A 22,036-nucleotide genomic window follows, 5' to 3' on the forward strand; every position below is an offset into this window, starting at 1 on the left:
ATGCCACCAAAGAAAGCAGACAAAGCTGCACCTAAGAAAGGTGCAAAGGGGGAAGCAAAAGAAGATACAAAGGCAGCAAAAGATGACAAGAAAGGGGGTAAGGGAGGCAAAGGGAAAGAGGATCCAAAGAAAGGAAAAGGAAAGGGCAAACAAGCTCCTAGTGAATCTGAGGAGGCCTCCGAGGTGGAAAGGAGTGAGGCTGAGGACAGTGAAGCAATGGATGAAGAGGATGTGCAAAGTGAGGATGATGGTGGTAAAAAGGGAAAAGGAAAAGCTGCTCTGAAGGGAGCGTCCAAAGCTATGGCAGTAAAGGCTGTAGCTAAGCCAAAGCGTGGCCAGGCAGCAGAGGAAGGTGTTGATCCAAAAACTGGTAAGCGTGCCAATATTAAGGCTGCATCAAAAGCTGTGACAGGATTCCAACCTGAAGAAAAGAAGCCACAACTTCAGCTAGGTAAAATGAAGGACATAAACCTGAAAGGGGCCTCTTCAGCTATGATGGGCTTTGCTGTTCAGGGTCAGCAGGATGTTCAAAAGAAAGAGGATGCAAAAGCTAATTTAAAAGGTGCTTCTAAAGTTCTCACAGGTCTGACAGGAAAGTCCCCATTTTTTTCAAAGCCCGCCCCAAAACAGTCTAAAAAGCTAAAAAGCACATCTAGGCTTTTCATGGGACTATCTGGCAGCAAGAAGAAAAAAGGTATGACACCAAAGGCATTACAAAGTACATCAAAGTTGTTTTCAGGTTTCGGAAAGTCCAAAGCTACAGAAGATGACAAAAATAAAAAAGAGGAGGGTGGAAGAACACTCTTATTACTCAGTATTGGTGGAAAGGCAAATAAAAATGCAGCAGCCACCTCTGGACTGGGAGGCAAATTCAAAGGCTTTTTTGGTAAAAAGAAAACTGGAGCTGCACAATTCAAGAGTAAAGGATGGGCTCTGGGGAAGATAGCAGGAGCAGCAAACTGGCTAACTAACAAATTCATCTCATCCAAAGCATCTAGACGACTAGGTCGCTCTGTTCGTTATGACAGGTCAAGTGTGGGGCAATATCACGGCTATCAGAATGGAGGTTATGAATATGATGAGGGTGAGTTCAGCTATGAGGAAGATGACTATGTTCAAAGCAGTTATAGCAGAAATAATCCCCGGGGACGATATAGAAGCAGAAATCATGACAGCTATGGTCAGGGGCGCTATAGAGGACCACATCAGTATAACTACTTTGAAGATGACCAGGAGTATTATGATTATCCTGAAGATGAGTATGGATTCTATGATGAGGAGAACGAATACTATGATCCAGTGTATGAGGATGAGTATGGAGATGAGTATCTTGATGAATATTATTATGATCAGTATCAGTATGATGGAAGACAACCTTATGGTTATTATGATGATGATAGAATGGACTATGGTTACAGGCACCAGAGAATCGATGAATTTGGATACCCTGTTGATGGTATGGAATACTATGATGAAATGGGTTATGCGATGGAAGATGAATTTGACTACCTTGGTAATGATGTGGAATATTATGACTATGGATACTATCCAGAACAGTTTGACTATTATGGGGATCAGCAAAACTATTATAGTCACTATGATGGTGTTTCGGATACCTACATGATGTATCCAGGTTATCAAAATGCATACAATCAAAACCAGTATATGTACAGCGGAGAAACTCCTGCGGTTTACATTGACCCTCAGATGGCTGTTAACCAGCCATTTATGTACACGGTGGAGGACGTCATGGTACCAACAGAACCCTCAGAAATGTACGGTAATGAATATGTTCAAATACCAACTGAGGGAATATTGACTGAGGATTCATTCAGATTTCCAAGACCACAAGTAAAACTGTTTGGAAAAGAAAAACTTGAAATTTCAAGTCCAGTTTTTCAGATTCCCAGGAGTGATCTTGAGATGATTCCAGACCAATTTGAACACCAGCCACTTGTTTCACCTATGAGCTTTCCTCTATATATTCCACAGCAACCGGAAGCTGTACAAAGGTCATTATCTCCCATCCCTATATTAATTCAACAAGGACAAGCACCAATTATACCGCTTAGTAGTCCCAGTTTAACCCGATCACCCCAAATACCGTCCTCGCCTGTTCTTCAAGCAAGACCTTTTTCATATCCAATGCCAGTGTCACCTGTCCTAAGTAGACATTCTTTTGGACCTGTTGGACCCATACCACTCTCAACACCAGCATCTCCAGTTCTGTCCGCAAGGAGATTTGATCCAACTATGGGTGATCCAGTCTCTCCCCATTTAGTCTATCCAGATCCCATGTTTAGACTTGATTTTCCACATGAAAATGTCCAACCAATAACAATGAGACAATTTAATCATCTCCCATCACCACAGCTTTCCTTAAGACAAAGCAATTTTTCAACTCGAAGCAGCCCTATACCTCGCCAAAGATCTGATATGTATGAGGAAATGAGTCCGAGGTTCTCACAAAGGCAGTCTAGAATGTTTGGCCCACCATCATACAATAATAATGCACAAAGGCAGTTCTCGCCTATTCAAAGGAGAAAATTTAGCCCCCCTTCTTCTCCACAACCATCCAGAAGAGCACCATCACCATTAGCTTCTTTAAGGGGAAAATCTCCAACCCCACAGAGAAAGCCATTTGGTTCTAGAGCACCATCCGCTCTTGTTAATGGAAGAGAGAGTCCTCCAATGTCTCCACGAGGCTCAATGAGAAGAAGAAGTCCTCCTTCTTCACCTAGAGCAACCCTGAGGCAAAGTGCTAGTCCTACCCCTCCAATAAAATCTCGTTTCAGGCCAATTGGTAGAAGCAATCAGGAGTCTTTCATGTCATCAAGATCTATGAGGAAAAGCTCTCTTTCACCACAACCATCATTACGGAGGAGGAGCCCTCCACTGTCTCCAACAATAGGCCAACACTCACCAGAGGAGTGCTCTCCATACCCACGCCGCAGAGCCACATCTCCCATCCAAAGACCCCTGTCTCCAAGACCAATATCTCCTTTTGCTTCTAGACCTCAGAGACCTCTTTCACCATCACCATCAGTGTTTTCTGGCAGAATTCAACATGACCCACAACATCTGCCTACTCGTTCATCCACACGTAGATTCAGAGGATTTGGTGGGAACAAAGTGCCAATGGGAACAGTTAAGCCATCTCCTGTCAATCCAATTTTTCAAAGAAAAGGTCATCATGGTACTCCTCAAATGCAAAATGTTGCTCCATTCAGATCTTCCATCCATAATGCATCCATGGGTTCAGGAGCTTTGAATCAAAGTGCTAGATCCTCCCCCATCATGTTGGCAAGACAAGGTTCCAGACCAGCAGGGTTTCAAGACTCAAAGAGATTCTTTCTACCTGGAACACCAAATCCACAAAGAGGTTTTCATAGACCTGTTGGGAGAGGGCGTCCTGTTGTGAGAGTACCAATAAGTCCTGTTTCTCTCAGGCAATCAATAAGAGGCCAGAGCCATCCTCTTGTAATGAATGCTCAACCACCTTTTCCTCAACAGGTTCCAGTAAAACAGCCTGGAGTACCTTCACCACAACTCTCTGTGAGACATTTTCCAACCCCATGCCCATCACCTCAACTTTCAATGAGAGCTGGTTCACCAATGTCTGTACGATCACCATCGCCGATCCTCTCATCCTCTATACAGAGAAATGCTCTGCATAATGAATTAATCAATCGTGCCTCACTCAGATCACAATTTCCATCGAGTATCACTCCTCAGCCTCAAGTAATAACTGAATTTGCCCAGACAGTTCAACGAGGGTCATCTCCTCTACTAACAAATGCTTTACAGAACCCAAATCTTGCTGCTGCTTCATTCAGTTCACCTCTTCCCAGGTTTAAATCCCCAATGTCGCAGATCAACCAAAATTTATCTCAGAGCTCTTCTCCAGCCTTAACAAATGCATTGCAAAATCCACTTCTCCGTAATGCCACTTACCGCTCACCTCTACAAATGTCTGCATCTCCTCATTCTATAGTGGCACCTCAAGAGGTTCAGGTGACCAGTCCGATTTCTTCTCCAATGCTCTCTAATGCATTGCAAAACCCTTACCTACGTAATGCGTCTCTCACTTCCCCACTGCAAAGAAGCACATCTCCTTATTCTTCTGTAGCTGCTCAGCAGGAACCGCAAAACATTTTGCAGTCATCTTCAGCGCTAACCAATGCACTAAAAAATCCTCAGTTACGCAGTGCCTCATACATTTCTCCTCTTCAGCGGAATACATCATTATATGCTCCAGTGATGTCACAACCCGAACAGCAAGCATCAGTATTATCAAATGCACTTAAGAATCCTAACTTAAGAAATGCATCCTATTCCTCTCCTTTACAGAGAAATCCTACTCCTTTCCAGCAAGCACAGGATTATTCCTCCCCGTTGTCAAATGCATTAAAGAATCCAAGCCTTCAAGGTGCCTCCTTTCGACTACCTGATACATCAATAATATCTAGGAATTTTGGAGGCCAAAAAGAGGAGACTACTACATCTGTTCTGTCAAATGCTTTGCAAAACCCTAGTCTCCGGAAAGCAACTTACAGGCTCCCAGATGGTACAATAATATCAAGAAATGAGCCAGCACAACCAGCTCCATCTTCCTCACTGTTATCCAATGCTCTTCAGAATCCTAACATTCGAAAAGCAAGTTACAGGCTTCCCGATGGAACACTTGTATCCATTAGCACTGATGAAGCCGCGGACACAACAAATTCCTCACCATACCTGGGAAGTGCTCTACAGAATATTAACCTACGTAAAGCATCTTATAAACTACCTGATGGCTCTCTCTTTTCTCGAAACCAACCAGCAGAACAGTCATCCTCTCCACATCTTTCAAGTGCTCTTCTAAATTCAAACCTTCGTAAAGCTTCCTACAGACTTCCTGATGGAACCCTTTTGACTAAGAGCTCTGAACAAGAACCAGAGAAATCAATTTCATCTAATTTGTCAAGTGCACTACAAAATGTTGGTAAGGCCAACTATCGCTTACCTAGTACCTCTGGCCTGTTTAGAAATCCAATACAAGAGCAAGCTCCCCCTTCAATGCTGTCCAGTGCCCTTCAGAACCAAAACCTTCGTAAAGCATCTTACAGATTGCCTGATGGATCAATCGTGACAAGAGGTCAACCAGCTCAAAGTGAATCTCCCACATCACCCTTTCTGGGAAATGCCTTGACGAACATTAACTTACGCAAAGCATCCTACAAGTTGCCGTCAACACTGGGATGTTCTCCAGAGGACCCAAGGTACGCAGTAGTGACCCCTCAGATTCAGGGCCAGTCTGGTGAACACTGGGCTCAAAATCAAATACTAGATCTTCATGAGCCAGATGATGTCTGGTCTTCAGAAAGAGTCCTCCCTCATCATACTGTTCAGAACCTCACAAAATGGTCCATGTATAGGGATGAAGAACTGGAGAATTTTATCATCCCTGTGTTTCCTGGCCAAGAGATAGATAGCACAGAACCTGCATGGCTACCAGATAGAGAAGGTGAACCTCAAGGGAACTGGTATGACAAGGTAACATAACTGGCATATAGTTGCTGTATATAAGAAACCGTTGCTTAGTTTTTTTGTTGCTATCTAGACTTTACCTGTGAAATTGTTGTACACTAGAAATAAATACATTAGAAAAATATTTGTGCCACTAAAATGATGCTATAGTATGACTGATTTGAAGCTTCAGATTAAATTATTAGATTAGAAAGATTGAAATTTAGGTTTAAAACTATGGGTCAAAAATAATGCCAGCCAATGTCAAATATCAAACGAATATATTATGACTTGTTTATTTAGCGGATATTAGGTAATATAGACTATGGATGACTGCATGGATAGATGGATGGATATTTTTTTATATAAATAATCAACATAAAATATAAATGACTGGGCAAACTCAAAACAAGAACAATAGCCACAATGCACCAAAATATACCTGCCACGCCAGCTATATTACAACAGCATACAGGTATCATTTCAACAGACCTTAGTCAGAGTAGCAGCATATGAAATTTTTTGACAGGAATGAAAACAAAGCTGCGAGAGACAGAAATACAGTGTGTTCAATTGATTGTGCATGCCAGTTGCTGATGAAATATCTTACAAAAAATCTTTCAGTAGACAAAAACTCAATAAATCCATGCATGCCCTTGCAAAGACTATGAAACTTGTAAGCCTGTACCTCACAGCTTTATTTTCATCTTTGTAAAATTCAATATGACATCGACCCTGAGTCCCTGACTAATGTCTGTAAGGAAATATAGTGTGAAATATTGGCCTTATATCATAATTGGTTTACACATTGTTTACACAATATTTGTATTTTACTGGAATGCTTTTTAGATGTACTCAATTCGAAGTCTGCCCACAATGCTGTACCGTGAACGTGCAGAGGAGGATGGCTTTGAGGACATGACACAGCTTGAGTATGAAATTACTGAATAAGATGAATGCTATTTAACTATACACAACACACAATATACAGTGGGGGAAAAAAAGTATTTAGTCAGCCACCAATTGTGCAAGTTCTCCCACTTAAAAAGATGAGAGAGGCCTGCAATTTTCATCATAGGTATACCTCAACTATGAGAGACAAAATGAGAAAAAAGATCCAGAAAATCACATTGTAGGATTTTTAAAGAATTTATTTGCAAATTATGGTGGAAAATAAGTATTTGGTCAATAACACAATTTCATCTCAATACTTTGTTATATACCCTTTGTTGGCAATGACAGAGGTCAAACGTTTTCTGTAAGTCTTCACAAGGTTTCACACACTGTTGCTGGTATTTTGGCCCATTCCTCCATGCAGATCTCCTCTAGAGCAGTAATGTTTTGGGGCTATATATATACACACACACACACATAGTGCTTAACAAATATATTACACCACCAACCCCACTGTATATATGATAACTGAAATTTTGTGCTCAAATTGAAAAGAAAATGCTTTCATAAAGAATAAATCTCTTTCCAGGGAGCTGCACGAAAGTGCTGTGTTACTGAATTTGAAGAAAAGGTTTGAAAGCAATTTGATATATGTAAGTAAATTGCAAAGTCCACTGCATATTTGCATATCTTAGTTATAAAGAAACACATCAATTTACTACTGTTTCTTTAGAACTAAAAAGTATGTATTTTAAAACCACTGGTTAAATAAAATTAAGATGCTATTATACTGTAAAATGTTCATTGCTAAAAATGTTGTGAACTTTAAAATGAATAAAATTCTAATTAAATCAATTTAATGAACTGTTATCAAATACAGATTATGAACAAATAATTTTGTTTTCCAAGACTTACATTGGAAGCATCCTGGTGTCTGTTAACCCATACAAGATGTTCAACATCTATGGAACAGACATGGTCCTGCAACACAAAGGACATGCGCTTGGAGAGAATCCTCCGTAAGTTCATTCATTCATTCACAATATTAATTGAACAAATTAATTCATTTATATTTTTTGCACCACTTTTATAAAATGAAATTTCTTATCAATGCAAGGCTAATTCCTTATATTGTACTTTAAAAAAAAATAATTTTGTGCTTCTCCATTGTGTCTGCAGACATCTATTTGCTATTGCAAATGCCTCATACACAAAAATGATGGATGCCAAAGAAAACCAGTGCATTATTATCAGGTAGTATTTAGGTACACATTTGATTACCTCACAGAATGTAAGTTTACACTGTTCAACTAACCTAACTCATAATAATGTGGTATGGAAAGATCAAATAAAGGAATTGTCAGAATTCAAATAGCTGATCTTTGTCCTGTCACCTCAAGTAGACTTTTACACTGATGGAACCATCAGTGTCAGCTCTACTTGACACAACTGATCGCCTGGAACACTTTAAACCTAGCTCTGATGGAGATAGCTGTAAGGAAAGACTACTGATGTCTAGGCCATGATTGCACCAGCAGATCATGTCTCTGTGAAATGCACCCATGGCTGTTCAGAGTAGCTGGAACGACAGTCAAACTCAAGCATTCGATTTCACCTCTGTCTGATGATCAGACACCTAGCTCATTACTTAAGTGCATAGCAAAAGACAAATCGGTTCCTCACGTGCCAATTTAAAGTGCAATTAAGTAGTTAAACTGGTAATTTAGGGGGTTACAGTCATCATGTGGTTTAAATGTGCTTATTGCCTTTCAGTGGGGAGAGTGGCTCTGGTAAAACAGAGACCACAAAGCTAGTTCTCCGGTACTTAGCCGCAATACATCACAAACAGAACATCACACAGCAGGTATGAGTTACACTTAAAAACTTATTTAAAACTATTAAAACTGTTTATATACAATTTATAACTCATCTTTTTCTTCTATTGTACTTTTATGCAACAATACAGATTGAGGTATTGTACTTCTGTATGGCCTTCTGTTGTTTGTACCCTATATGTCGCATGGGTTGTTGCACTTTGTGACATGCAACATGTATTAAAAAAGGATAAAAAATGTAACAGAAGTGATGAATCATTTATAGAAATTTAAGTAAAAGGACAACACAACAGCAAAAAGTGTGTTGTCCATATTGTTCAAGTGATCATATGCACATTTTGCTATATAGAAACAGTAAATATTAAGACTTGTCAAAGATTGTATCTTTTAAAAAGTGTATTTTGTCTTATTGCACTAGCAGATTTTTTTGACATGTTATAAACAAGCTCAAAATATCCCCAGAATGCAGTAATACAATATACACTCACATGCAAGATATAATCTAGGAACGCATGTCTCATGCAGTGTTGCTCTTTTAAGTAAATTTATCTCGTTTTAAGTATTTTAGATAGTTTAACAGGATAGTACTTTGCAGTGTTGTACAAATTACAGCAGTTTATTGCTACATCCTTCACACAGTTATGTATTTATGGCTTACAGATTCTTGAAGCAACTCCACTTTTAGAGTCTTTTGGAAATGCCAAAACCGTACGGAATGATAACTCCAGTCGATTTGGGAAATACATGGAAATATTTATGGAAGAGTAAGTTCATCAAAATCAAGTCTCTTTACTGTGTTATGGATACACCTAAGAGGAAGCACTTCTTTGGAGTGCCTTTAGAGCTGAAAGAGGATAACAGGGTCGAGATTAACATGAGGCCAGTTAAAATGCCTGTATGTTGGTGTACATGGGTTAAGTTGAAAATTACATATTAGCCTAATGCTTGTCTGATTTTCCTGCTTCAAACAGAGGGGTAATCAGCGGTGCCATAACCTCACAGTATCTACTTGAAAAGTCCAGGATTGTGTTTCAGGTATTCTTCATAATGCTCTTCTGGACATTTAAAAGTTCATCATTCAATAAACCAATGGACCTTTTTCACATTTCCGGGTTTCTCAGCAGCGGAAGTCGTCATAGTTTGGCTAACTTGAATAGCAGTGAATGGAAGAGTACCACAAATATATTTTTTGAATTCCCATTTGCTCAAATAGCAAAAGAAAAACTCCACGATAGTGTTTTCATGAATTTCAATAAAAGGAAAAAAATTGAGACACTGATAATGGCTGTCAGAAGAGAGAACGATGTCAAATTTACCGTCCCTTCCACAGACGCTGCATTAGAAACACCCTTGCATTAGCCTTAACAGTTTTTTTTGTAATTTGATGCAAAGGTGATATAATACAAACAATAGTGTTATAAATGTAGATAATAAAAATATATATATACAAATATGAAAAACTTTTTTCATTTACGATGCTGATGACCGTTTAACGCGTCATCACAGTCTTGTGAAAAGGGTCCATTCGTTGCAGAAATCTGAAATGTTAATTTCATAATGTTAATTTTTATCTCCTAGGCCAAAGATGAAAGAAACTATCACATTTTTTATGAGATGCTTGCTGGCCTTCCTTCACAGCAGAAGCAGTCTTTATACCTTCAAGACGCAGAGACATATTATTACCTCAATCAAGTGAGGCCAGATCATTATAGCAATAAAAGCCTCAAAAATTCAAAAGCGCTGCTGTTTGACTGCTTTTCTCTTTCATGGATGCTCTTTTGGGTTGCAAGGGGGGAGACTGTGAGATTGTTGGCAAAAATGATGGGGAGGACTTCCGCAGGCTCCTCAGCGCCATGGAAATACTTCACTTCAGTGCCGAAGACCAGAGCGGTATCTTCAGGATCCTGTCTTCCATCCTCCACTTAGGAAACGTCTTCTTCGAGAGATATGAGGTACAATGAATCTCAATCTAATGCATCCTGCTCACTTGGATTTTCCTGATGTTGCTGTGTTATGATGCTCTTTTTCAGTGGTGCCATGAATTAAGTTGAATTTTTTTTGACTCGATATCTTGGCAGACTGAATCTCAGGAAGTGGCATCAGTTGTGAGCGCTCAGGAGATCCGAGTGGTGTCTGAAATTCTACAGATTTCCCCAGAGGGTCTACAGAAGTCTATTACTTTCAAAGTCACGGTAAGAAAAAACCTGCTTGGTAATGGATTCAATACTAAACAAAATATTATCACCCGTTACATAACACAGATGTTAGTTTCTATTTTTGGATATGCTTTATACCTAATTGTAATTTCTGCATGATATCCATTCATCCTTTTCACTAAAAAACTGATGTAAAGGTTTGAACGCTATTTGACATACTGTATGTAAATTACAGAATCCAATGCATAATAATATCTCTTACGTATAAAGAAACATATGAATGTAATATACTGTATATGTGTTTCTTTAGAACTACGAAGTATGTATTTTGAAACCACTGGTTTAATAAAATGAAAATGCTATTATACTGTAAATATTTTATTACTAAGAATTTTATGTGAAAAAATTAATTACATTCTGATTAAATTAATTACATTAATGAACTGTAATCAAAAGTTGATAATAAACTTTTTTGTTTCATTTCAAGACTTGCAATGTCAGTAATAAAACAAAAAACAAAACAAATAAACGATCCAAAACTCGCATTAAACCACTTTTACATTTATTTTCCCATGTCAAATCCGTGTATCATTCGATCATTCGTTTTTTGATTTAATATTGAAAGTAGAAAAATGAGAAAACGGCTCCTTTTTCTTTTTTTCCCCCCCAAAAAACGAAAATTCAGCTTAAATTTTCGGTTTTCGTTCATGGGTGGAAAAATGAATAAACAGCTTGAATATTCGATTTCTACACGTGGGCGGGAATTAAACGCCCCTTTCTGCTGATTGGTCAGCCGAAGATCAAACCGTGCCATCATTAGTTCTTCTGCAGTATCACGCAGCAGAATAACAGTCCTCTGCTGCTGCAGTTGTATGGATTCTTAACGCATTTATTGCAACTACATTTGATCTTTTTTCATCAAACAAACAGAAAACGAAAACTTGAGTGTCTTACCCCCGTTTCATAGACAAGGCTTAAGCCAAGTCCCAGGCTATGGCCTTATCCTGGTTTAACCTAAGCCCTGTCTATGAAACCGATCCTAAATATTTTTGCAGCCACTGCATATTGTGTTTCACATGAACTGGCACTGTTTGAGATAGACTGGACTCGAGGATTTTAACAGGAAGAGTCAGTGACTCAGCTCTAGACCTTACATGACCTCCAGGCAGACCTTACGTCAAGGTCCCATACCAAGTATCAACGTACTGTTAGTATAGGATTTATCATTACATAATTTTTTTCTTGGAAACAAAACCATCCAAATGTCAAGACTGTTCATTTAGATAGCAACCACAAGACACCAAGAGAAAGCCGTGAATGGTGCGTATAAGCCCCAAATCCCTCAGATAGTATAACGTGCCAAGTCGATTATGCAGGCCATATCATTGTGGTTACCGGTGTAACCCAGTCAGGGAAAACCCTGGACAGAAACAGACAAGGGGCCCTTAAGCCATATCAGCCTCCCATCATAGACTGTGTAACAGTCCTGTGTGTAGCAAATACCATCCAAACCTCTGCAGGGGTGCCACCAAGAGGTCTAACGAAGTATTAACCCTGCCTAACCAGTCCACCACAAACACATTCAGCTTAGTGCTTGTACGGGAATTACAGCATCTCCAAAACCTAAAAGGCTGTTCTACTGTGAATACACTGTGACCAAAAGGGCTGCGTAACAAAGTTTTACTTTTTAGAGTGCAACAGTGCTCACCCACTTTTTCAGCAGGCTTAGTTTCAGAAGTATTTTTCCCATTCGTTTTTTCCCATTCAAGGGTTTTAAATAAGGCTTTGTTATAGTTACATAAGTTACATTGTTTAAAGTTACAAGCCAGGAAACAAGCCGTGAATTACAACATAACAATTATAACATAAACTTTACTTTGAAGCAAAAAAAAAATTTTTAATTGGACAAAAAGACAAAAGTATGGGACTGTAGTACATAGCTCTGATGAAGAAAAAATACAATCCCTTGAAGTATTGTGAATGACATAATCAAATCAAAACTACCAAGAAACAAAAATTGATTCAAAGATTTCTGCTGTTGATCATGATTATTTAAATATATGTTGAAATAATGTGGGCTAAAGGCTTTAACAAAGGCATGTACTATTGATTACCAACCTTGTAGGTCTTAGAATGTCTGTCTTTAAATGTTTTTAAGTTATCAATCACAGTAAATTCCCCTATGAAGAAAATACATGGAATTTTTACTTCTGGAACCCCACTCTATAAATAACATCTTAGTATAGTTCTAGTAGTTATGGTATTGACCAATAGGGGCTAACTCAACCATGCTAACTAGCCAAACCTTGACCTTCTGCATTAGACAAACGTGTCTTAAAATCATACCACTGGTTGAGCCAATGACATTGTCATGCTGATCGAGATCCTCAGGCAAAACAAACAATGTTATGACAAAGACATTGTGAATGAGGGATGGACAAAAAATTTTGGCTGTTTACATAAGATGATAAGATGACAGAAAGCAGCTACAATTACATGCTACCATATATATGCTCCTATTTCTGTCTAATTATTTATATCAATTCATGACAAGACATGGCCCATAGTAAAATCTCTCAGTGTAACGGAGGGAACACAGAAAGCGTGCGGATCCATCTGCAAGGCTTTATTTGCAAGAGACGTGGTCAAAAACAGGCATAGGTCAGACAATGGCAAACAGGTATATTGATGGCAAGGCAAGAGGGATAATCCAGGTACAAGGCAAAGGTCCAGGCAGGGGCGAACAGTATCCAATTGGGCGAGACTCAAGGGATAATCCAGGTACACAGGCAGTGATCAGAACACGGGGAAACAGACAAGGCAAGATGATGAAAACAAGGAAAAACAAGACACTAGGCTCGGTAAGGCAGCTAACACTAGGGGAGTGGAAAATGCAGAACAATACACTAAACTAAAACATAAACCACAGAATGGCTCGGTAAGGCAGCTAACACTAGGGGGAGTGAAAAACGCTAGACAATACTCGGCAATCTGAACAGGAACTGAGTGGGTGTTAAATAGAGTGAGTAATGGCTCTCAGGTGAGCGTGTGATTAGTGAAGGCTGTGTGATCAGTGAATTCAGCTGTGTAAGTGCAATGGATGATGGGAACTGTAGTCCGGAGTGACATGTAACAGTCTGTGTAGTGTGAGAGTCAATGTAATGGTAGAGTGACCTCAACTGGTAATCAGCCGGAAGGCCACGGACCGGATTTGTGATACTCAGATGTGTCAGTTAAAACAAATAGAGAGCATATTTAAATTACCGTTCCTATTCAAACCTGAGATATGTTTGAAACTATCCAAATTTCCACACCAACAAAAGGAAAAGTCTTTAAAGTTCCAGCATTCCGTATCCAGTATAGGTTCTGGAAATGAAGGAGCATCCAGGGTTTTTAAAAGAACAAGTTGTTTCCTTATGAACTCCATATATTTTCCATCTGAGGTATCTAGAGTTGATTCCTCAACCTTCTTCTGATGGAGACCATCAGCATATCCGTATTTTGTTTCTGCATCTTTCCTCACATCAGAGCCACATCAGTTCCTGATTTCAGATGTATCATCGAAAAACGTTTCATGTGATCCTTCACACAGCATCTTATTTCAGATCAGCCTTTGTCTCAGTTGGTCTTGGATAGAGCCAGTGCTCTTCAGTGTTCACAGTCCCATTTCCATGTTGAAATGTGCTAAGTCATTTGGACTACTACTTATGGCTGCTACTGTGACACCTCTGAGGGCTCTTAAAGTAATTTAGCTAATTCTTTTCATTAGAGAAACAGGTACTACCTATGTAACAGAAGGGGGCCATACTCAAAGTAATTTTGCTTTGTTCAACTGAATCGCACGGTGATCTCATGCTACCAGGCTTTTATTATCTGATGAAACCATTAAAGCCCTGCTTTCAGACATCGACACCAGAATTGTATCCCGCTAAGAGACAGATATATCCAAGTAAAGTGAACGAGAAGGGGAATTCTTCTACCACAACGTTAAACTATTTAAGGAAAGAGTTTTTATTTAAAGGCTTAATGTCATCAGTTGAAAGGGATTAGTATTGTCTTGCTACAGATGCCGAGGTGTGTTTACATCTACCGACACTAGCGCTGTAGACTGCTCCTCTTAAAGGCCATATCAATTTCACCTGCCTACTGATAGTGCCTTAGCAACATTTCATCTCAAAGGGATCAGCAACATTTGAATAAAACTGGTTTCCAATGAAAGTGGCGTCTTTTAATATAACAGAACAGGTATGTTTACTCCTTTCAGAAACTTTGCTACAAGTATTTCTGATTACTCTGTACTTCTTTTTTTTTTACAGGAAACAATGAGGGAAAAGATCTTCACCCCCTTGACTGTTGAGAGTGCAATTGATGCCAGGTAGAAAAACTGCAATGCATTTCTATATGCTAGCCTAGACATTCCTACTTGCCATTAATAAAATATTGCTAAATTAATTTATTTACTTATTATTTATTTATTAGTTGAATATTATCTAAAGCTTCAGCCAAGAAAAAAACAGTCCTTACATATTAAACAAACGGCTTTATAATGATTTTACAACTTCTGCCAGTCATGGAATAAGCCACGCCCCTCTTTCCATAACCCACCTTGGCGTATCTGTGGTGCAGTGTTGCCAAGTCCACGGTTTTCCCGCGGAATTGGGCTACTTTAACACTGAAATATTGCTAAATTTATTTATTTACTTATTATTTATTTATTAGTTGAATATTATCTAAAGCTTCAGCCAAGAAAAAAACAGTCCTTACATATTAAACAATCGGCTTTATAATGATTTTACAACTTCTGCCAGTCATGGAATAAGCCACGCCCCTCTTTCCATAACCCACCTTGGCGTATCTGTGGTGCAGTGTTGCCAAGTCCACGGTTTTCCCGCGGAATTGGGCTACTTTAACACTGTTGACGCGGGTTGTTTTTCATGTCTGCGGGTTGAAGCGACCCCAATAATGTTATATTTAGTCCCTGGAATATGAATTTTTCCAGAGGAACCCTGCCAAAAAAAAACTTGTATTTTACCCCCCGAACGCATAGACCCCCAAATGATTGACAGGCAGAAATCCCTCCACAAGCCTTCTGACTGGCTACATGAGACTATAGGGCCATCACAGATAGTGTCTCGTGATATGACATGATCCTATTTGCTGAAAAATATAACTGACAGTTATGTTTTTCAGGAAATAATATTGTTTTCTGCATAAAATCACTTAAAGCAACTTTAAGTGAAGTTGTGTGTCAAGGCACACTTACTAAAACGAAAAAAAAAAGAAGCAATTTAGAGAAAAAAAGGGTTTAATAAATAATAAAAGGAATTAATGAATTAAAGGCTATGAAGAAATAAAAAATATGGAATTGAAAACCTGAGAGAGAGTACTGAACAGATGTATTCGTTTTAGCATCAGTGTCATTCAGGCAGGCATTCAGAGATCTTCATGCTTAGAGATGAAATGGAAAAACTGCATGTAGGGTTCTTCAGATTGTATTGTCTAACTACTGAGCACTGAGATAATCAAATTATGACAATTTCCCCTCTCAAACAACAGAGATGCTGTTGCCAAGATCCTGTATTCCCTTCTGTTCAGCTGGCTAACAGACAGAATAAATAGGCAGGTTTATCCTCGGATTGAAGCACTTTCTATCTCCATCCTTGATATCTATGGATTTGAGGTATGCCGCTGTAACTTGTTTGCTCGCCCCAGTTAAAGGGTTTGCTGATACTCTATGTTGCTGTAAAATTTGGATTTCTTTCGACTGAATTTCACTTTTTTTGTGCTTTGTAGGACCTTACCTTCAACAGTTTTGAACAGCTTTGCATAAATTATGCAAATGAGTACCTTCAGTTCTTTTTCAACAGGGTCATTTTCAAAGAAGAACAAGTAAGCTGTCTTTATGCACTCTAATCCTCTGAGAACTGTAGATGAGTAAATTGCCTGTGAAAAATGATTTTCTTTTGAATATCCAAGGATGAATATAACAGAGAGCAAATCAGCTGGGAAGAGGTGCCTTTCTCTGACAACCAGGCCTGTATTGACCTCATTGCAGCAAAGCCACATGGGATACTCCGAATTCTTGATGACCAGAGCGGGTTTCCACAGGTGTCGTTTCTTCTTAATGTTCAGTGTTTATTTATTCATCACTACTAGTTTGCATCATTTGCATTTTAATTATCCTTCTTTTGAATGAATTTCCTCTAGGCTACAGACCATACCTTCCTTCAGAAATGCCACTATCATCATGGCAACAATCCACTGTATTCCAAGCCAAAAATGCCTCTCCCTGAATTTACTATCAAGCATTATGCTGGGAAGGTCACTTATCAGGTGCATTTAAACTACTTGCCTTGAGCCATAGAGTATTTGAATTATTCCCTAATAAAGTATTAGTGGAGGAATGGACCAAACTTTCTGTGATGCTTCACAGGTTCATAAATGTCTGGATAAGAATTACGATCAAGTTCGCCAGGATGTTCTTGACCTTTTTATTCAGAGCAAAAACAAGGTGAGAGAAATGATTTAGCTACCATTAGCTAGGAATTAAATGACCATAATAAACCTTATGAATCTTATCTCACTGTGGTTTTAGATGGTTGCATATCTCTTTATGAGTTATGCTGAGTCCCTCAACCAACAGAAATCCCATGTTGGGAAGAACAGCACAGTAACGCGGCGCCATCAGGCCTCAACGGTGGCAGCCAAGTTCCAGCTATCCCTCATGGAGCTCATTGAAAAGATGGAGAGGTAGACTAAAATGTGCATTAAATGTGCATTACACTGTCTACATGAATCTATTCTTGTTGTCTTTGATTGGCTCCAGACCCATGTAAGTTATTCATCACCAAGTACTTCCTTCTACTTTTGTACTACTGACAGAGCCAACCCATATTTTGTGAGGTGCATAAAGCCAAACCAAAACAAGGTAAGGAACAGCAGTCACAGAGTTATTAAGCTATTTGCATCTGGGCTGGAATTGAAATTGACTGAGAGAATGTGTGTAACCCTGCAGGAGCCTGGTGTGTTTGACGTGGAGCTGGTCAGTGCCCAACTTAACTATTCGGGAATTTTGGAAACAATTCGAATCAGGAGAGAGGGTTATCCAATCAGAATGCCATTTGATGTCCTCCTTTTCAGGTAAGAGCTAGAGTTGTCCAAATAAAATGAGGCAGTTTAACTCAAATTGAATTATCTGGTTGTGTTTAGATACAAGTCCCTGCTAGGCCTCAAACAGCCTCCTCCTGCCAATGGTGAAAACTGTGTCATCATGTTGAGGAAGCTTTGTCCTGTTAGACCAGGAGCATTTCAAGTTGGTGTCACCAAGGTGAGCATGATTCTGATAAGCACACTTGTTACTATTCACCTAGTCTCAGCTGCATCTGAAATCACATACTTCCCTAGTGCTATATAGTAGGCTTAAAACTGTATTTGAAAAGAGTAGTGTGTCCGATTTCACGGTGTTCATAAAACACTGGGCGAAAAGTATCTGGATGACATACTATTTCTGGTGAGATTCCGAAGTGCACATCTGATAGACACTTTAACATCCCATGAGGCCATGGTAGATGAGTTATATGAATGTCAATGAAGCAACATAACTGACACTGGTAGGTCACATGACAATGACAACATGACAGATGTAGTGCGTCTGGATGTCATTCACACTACACATATTCAGAACATATTTTTTAACAGTTGTAAAGTACGTACTAATTCAGAATAGGTACCTACTCAGAAGGGATGCAATTTTGGACAGACCACCCGCATGTAGTTCTTGGCAAGGTATTTTACAATGTGCACCAGACTGTGAAAGGTCTGGTTATATGAGGCTACTCTACATGTCTTTGTTTTTTTGCACATTGCAAATTTTGTTTGTTAGTTGTTCATGAAAGAGGACATATACTTCCTGTTGGAGAGCAAGAGGGACAGAGTAAGGCATGTAGCTGCTCTGACTCTGCAGCGTTATGTCAGGATGTTCTTTGTGAGAAAACGTTATATGGCCTTCCGCATGAAGATCATACGCCTGCAGGCCCACTGCCGAGGCTTTCTCACAAGGTACAAGCTATATCATTTATCACTCAAAATGCTTAGGGCTGCCCCTTTTGTAAAAATATTAATTTTACATGCTTTGCACAGGAAACGGTATGTGAAAATGAGAGCTAGCCTGGTGAAATTCCGCTCTCTGATCCATATGTACGTTGATCGCAAGAGATACATCAAGGTAAGAACAATGCAGTTTTAGTGTGTAGTGATCAGGCTGAGCAACAATCCCACATTTATTAATTTGACTTATTTCTCTTTTGTTTTAGCTGCGATATGAGGCCAGGAGAAAGGCAGAAGAGGAGCAAAGGAGAATAGAAATGGTTATAATGACAATCACTGTCTAAATCTACCACATTTTAGTGTATTTCTTATGCCTACAGTATATAGGGGGAAATAGTCTCAAATTATTTTCATTGAAAAACTTATGCTGATCAAAATCTGTTCTGAATATTATACTATATATTTTATTTGCAGGAGCTGTCTAAACGGGAAGTGGTCAACGTCACTCATCTGGTCATTCCAGCTGAACTCGGAGCATTGCTGCAAGCAGCTGCCGGTACTGCATTTTCTCACGCTAAGATACATTAATATAATATATATTTAAAGAAATGATATTAAACTTTCTGTTTATCAAAGAATCCTAAAAATGTATCAAGGTTTACACATAAAACATTAAACAGCACAAACTGTTTTCAACATTGATAATAATAAGAAATGTTTCTTTAGCATCAAATCAGCATGTTAGAATGATTTCTTAAAGAGCATGTGACTGTAAAGAATGGAGTAATGATGCTGAAAATTCAGCTTTGCCATCACATGATTAAATTGCATTTTAAAATGTATAAAAATAGAAACAGTTATTTTAAACTCTAATAATATTTCACAATTTTGCTGTTTTTACTGTATTTTTTAAAATCAAATAAACACAGCTGTGGTGAGCATAAAAATTCTTATCAACCCCAAACTTACAGTACTGAACAGTAGTGTGCTGTGTTGGGAAGGTTACTTTGGAAATGTAATAGGTTACAGATTACAAGATACCCTATTTAAAATGTAGTAAAATGTCAAATGTGATTTTGTTAAAGTCATGTAACTGATTACATTTGATTACTTTTTGATTACTTTTCCAAATTTCTAATGAATATTATCAACTGTTATTCATTTTAAAACATTTAAAGTAGGCAGGGTGAACCTTACAGTAGTACTCAACAGTGATTACTGTCAGACTTTCAGAATCCTTCATCACTTGAATTAAGATTATGAAAATGTAATTTTATAGCACAGCCACAACAAAATCTGACTTTAGCACCTCTTTTTATTTTGAGATCCTTCTGAGGTTAAAATCATAACAAGATATAGTTTAATAGCTGTGATACTCTTTTTGAAATTAAATCTTTGTTCAGCTATGACAGGAAATGCTGACATCTAACAATGCCTTGGGGAAAAAAACAGTCAATCGAAAAAAAATAAAGCATATACATACACCTAAACAGAAAATAAAACAGTTATTGAATAAGCATGTGTCCTAAACTCCTGAAACATTGGTGTCTCATATATTTTAGAGCAGTCAATGCAATTTGGCATATAAATCAATTAAATCTGTTTGTGTGTGTCTGTGCGAAAATATTCAGATGTAACCCCGTTTGTAATCGTTGACATTTTCATAAGTAACTGTAATTTCATAACACATTTGTTTTGTCAGTAACTGTAATAGATTACAGTTACATTTATTTTGTAATTAAATGATGTAACTCTGTTACATGTCAGTAGTTTTCCCAACACTGGTAGTGTATCTATATAGCGTGCACTGTCTGTCTCACTTCTCACCTCTGTGTTTTTTAGGCGGCAGAGAGCTCCATTCTGATTGCTTGGCTTTAGTCCAGGCTCCGACAGTTCAGGTGGAGTCACAGCTCACGCTACCTCTTGATATCAACAACTACACCATCTCCAAATTTGTCCAGATTCACTTCAAAGTAAGACATGCCTAAGTAATATATTCAAAAATCACAAACAAGCTACAATAAGCAGACAATTAACAAATAAGCAGATATTTTTTCTGGACTAACTAACTTGATTAACTTATAAACTGTATGTTTTTATATTTGTATCAATAAATAGGAGGCAAAGTTTGGAATGTTAACTGCACCTTTGAAGACACCACTAACCCACATTGATGACGATCTTACACATGACGCTCTTGACGTCTTTGTCATGGTACACTGAATTATATTTTGTCGAAGATTTTGCCATTGTCATCTATAATACATGCAATAAAGCTCGAATGTTAGTTCTGGAAGTGAAAATACCATTCATTTTCTCTATAGAGAAACAGATTTTTAACAATAACTTATAAACCTTTCAACACACAGACCTACTATAAGCATGAGATTGTTATGTGCCTCTGCTGTAGCCACAAGTAAGAGTGATTTCAACTTTATTAGCATTGTTATTTCTTTCACTTTGTAGATCTTGAGGTTTATGGGTGACCCACATCTAAATGGTGCTCAGGAGAATTTATTTGGAAACTACATCATCCAGAAGGGGCTTACCATCCCTGGCTTGCGGGATGAAATCTTATGTCAAACTGCCAATCAGGTTTGGAGAAACACCAATCCAGATAACTCGGAGAGAGGCTGGCTGCTGCTGCTAGCCTGCCTGAGTGCCTTTGCACCATCAGCCAAAATGGAGAAATACCTTCTGAAGTAAGCAACACACCAATATTTACATTGAACATGTCATGAACTACATTTAAGCCTTCATTGCGTTTTGGCTTTGTATGTTTTAGGTTTGTCTCAGATCATGCCTATAATGGATTCAAAGCTGTTGGCCAACACAAGCTCATTCAAGCCATGCAAAAGTCCCTGTATGGACCAGAGACAGCGAGGACTTACCCATTGTCCCTTCTGGAATGGACAGCCAATAGGAAGAAAGCAAACATGGTTTTGCAAGTGCACTGTTTTGATGGTGTGTGTCTGTTTCACTTGCATTGTTTGAAGTGAACTTGAATCAGTGTTGGCCAGTTAAAACCCTTATCAGTCAATGTCTAATTCAGTTGCATTTAACTTTAAACCTTAACCAAACTTTAAGTCTTGTTGCACTATTACTCAAACATTTTTTAAAAATTAATTTAAGTTTACGTTAAATAAAACCTTGATTAACAAATCCTTGATTGCCTCTAATTTCTGCCTAATTTAGTCTTTATTGGTGCAACCTACGCTTAATTTTACTTTTCAAATACACATTTCAGTATTAACTCCTGCTGAAAACAACAAATGATACCAGCCTGTAGTGGTTGGCTGGTTTTAGCTGGTGTTACAGCCTAGATCATAGCTGATTTACAGTAGCAGGCTAGTTTTATACCACTTCTTTCGATGGTCAGGCTGAAAGACCAGCTGAAACCGTAATATTTTGAGACACCCTGGTTTGAAATGAAAGAGATATGCACACTTATATAAGACAAACTCAATAGATAGCTTACGAAACAGTTATATAAAGCCCTGAAAGGCTCTTCCATCATCATAATCCCCTAAATCAGCCAGGCAGGTTCCTTTGTTTCTTAAAACCCTCTAGAGACAATTGTGTAAAGCGCATCTACAG

The 22,036-nt window shown here is 38.5% G+C and overlaps 1 protein-coding gene across 1 annotated transcript in view; it reads left to right on the forward strand.

Moving 5' to 3' along the window:
* LOC107581768 (unconventional myosin-XV-like) overlaps positions 1–22,036 on the forward strand; it is a 38,303-nt gene continuing 16,267 nt past the window's right edge. Inside the window, exons 1-31 of the mRNA XM_016267418.1 lie at positions 1–1,780; positions 3,015–3,121; positions 3,450–3,617; positions 4,351–5,535; positions 6,358–6,440; positions 6,992–7,055; positions 7,312–7,421; positions 7,582–7,656; positions 8,176–8,266; positions 8,898–9,001; positions 9,209–9,272; positions 9,816–9,929; positions 10,028–10,189; positions 10,316–10,429; positions 14,710–14,768; positions 15,950–16,073; positions 16,187–16,282; positions 16,370–16,501; positions 16,601–16,726; positions 16,827–16,904; positions 16,989–17,143; positions 17,276–17,321; positions 17,409–17,533; positions 17,603–17,720; positions 18,276–18,451; positions 18,533–18,617; positions 18,914–18,995; positions 20,282–20,412; positions 20,558–20,653; positions 20,906–21,141; positions 21,225–21,403. Coding sequence (XP_016122904.1) covers positions 1–1,780; positions 3,015–3,121; positions 3,450–3,617; positions 4,351–5,535; positions 6,358–6,440; positions 6,992–7,055; positions 7,312–7,421; positions 7,582–7,656; positions 8,176–8,266; positions 8,898–9,001; positions 9,209–9,272; positions 9,816–9,929; positions 10,028–10,189; positions 10,316–10,429; positions 14,710–14,768; positions 15,950–16,073; positions 16,187–16,282; positions 16,370–16,501; positions 16,601–16,726; positions 16,827–16,904; positions 16,989–17,143; positions 17,276–17,321; positions 17,409–17,533; positions 17,603–17,720; positions 18,276–18,451; positions 18,533–18,617; positions 18,914–18,995; positions 20,282–20,412; positions 20,558–20,653; positions 20,906–21,141; positions 21,225–21,403 — 6,265 coding nt within the window. The remainder of the gene's footprint in view (positions 1,781–3,014; positions 3,122–3,449; positions 3,618–4,350; positions 5,536–6,357; positions 6,441–6,991; positions 7,056–7,311; positions 7,422–7,581; positions 7,657–8,175; positions 8,267–8,897; positions 9,002–9,208; positions 9,273–9,815; positions 9,930–10,027; positions 10,190–10,315; positions 10,430–14,709; positions 14,769–15,949; positions 16,074–16,186; positions 16,283–16,369; positions 16,502–16,600; positions 16,727–16,826; positions 16,905–16,988; positions 17,144–17,275; positions 17,322–17,408; positions 17,534–17,602; positions 17,721–18,275; positions 18,452–18,532; positions 18,618–18,913; positions 18,996–20,281; positions 20,413–20,557; positions 20,654–20,905; positions 21,142–21,224; positions 21,404–22,036) is intronic.

The sequence above is a fragment of the Sinocyclocheilus grahami genome, unplaced genomic scaffold, assembly GCF_001515645.1.
Source record: "Sinocyclocheilus grahami isolate Dianchi unplaced genomic scaffold, SAMN03320097.WGS_v1.1 scaffold37.1, whole genome shotgun sequence".
NCBI classification, from domain to species: Eukaryota; Metazoa; Chordata; class Actinopteri; order Cypriniformes; family Cyprinidae; genus Sinocyclocheilus; species Sinocyclocheilus grahami.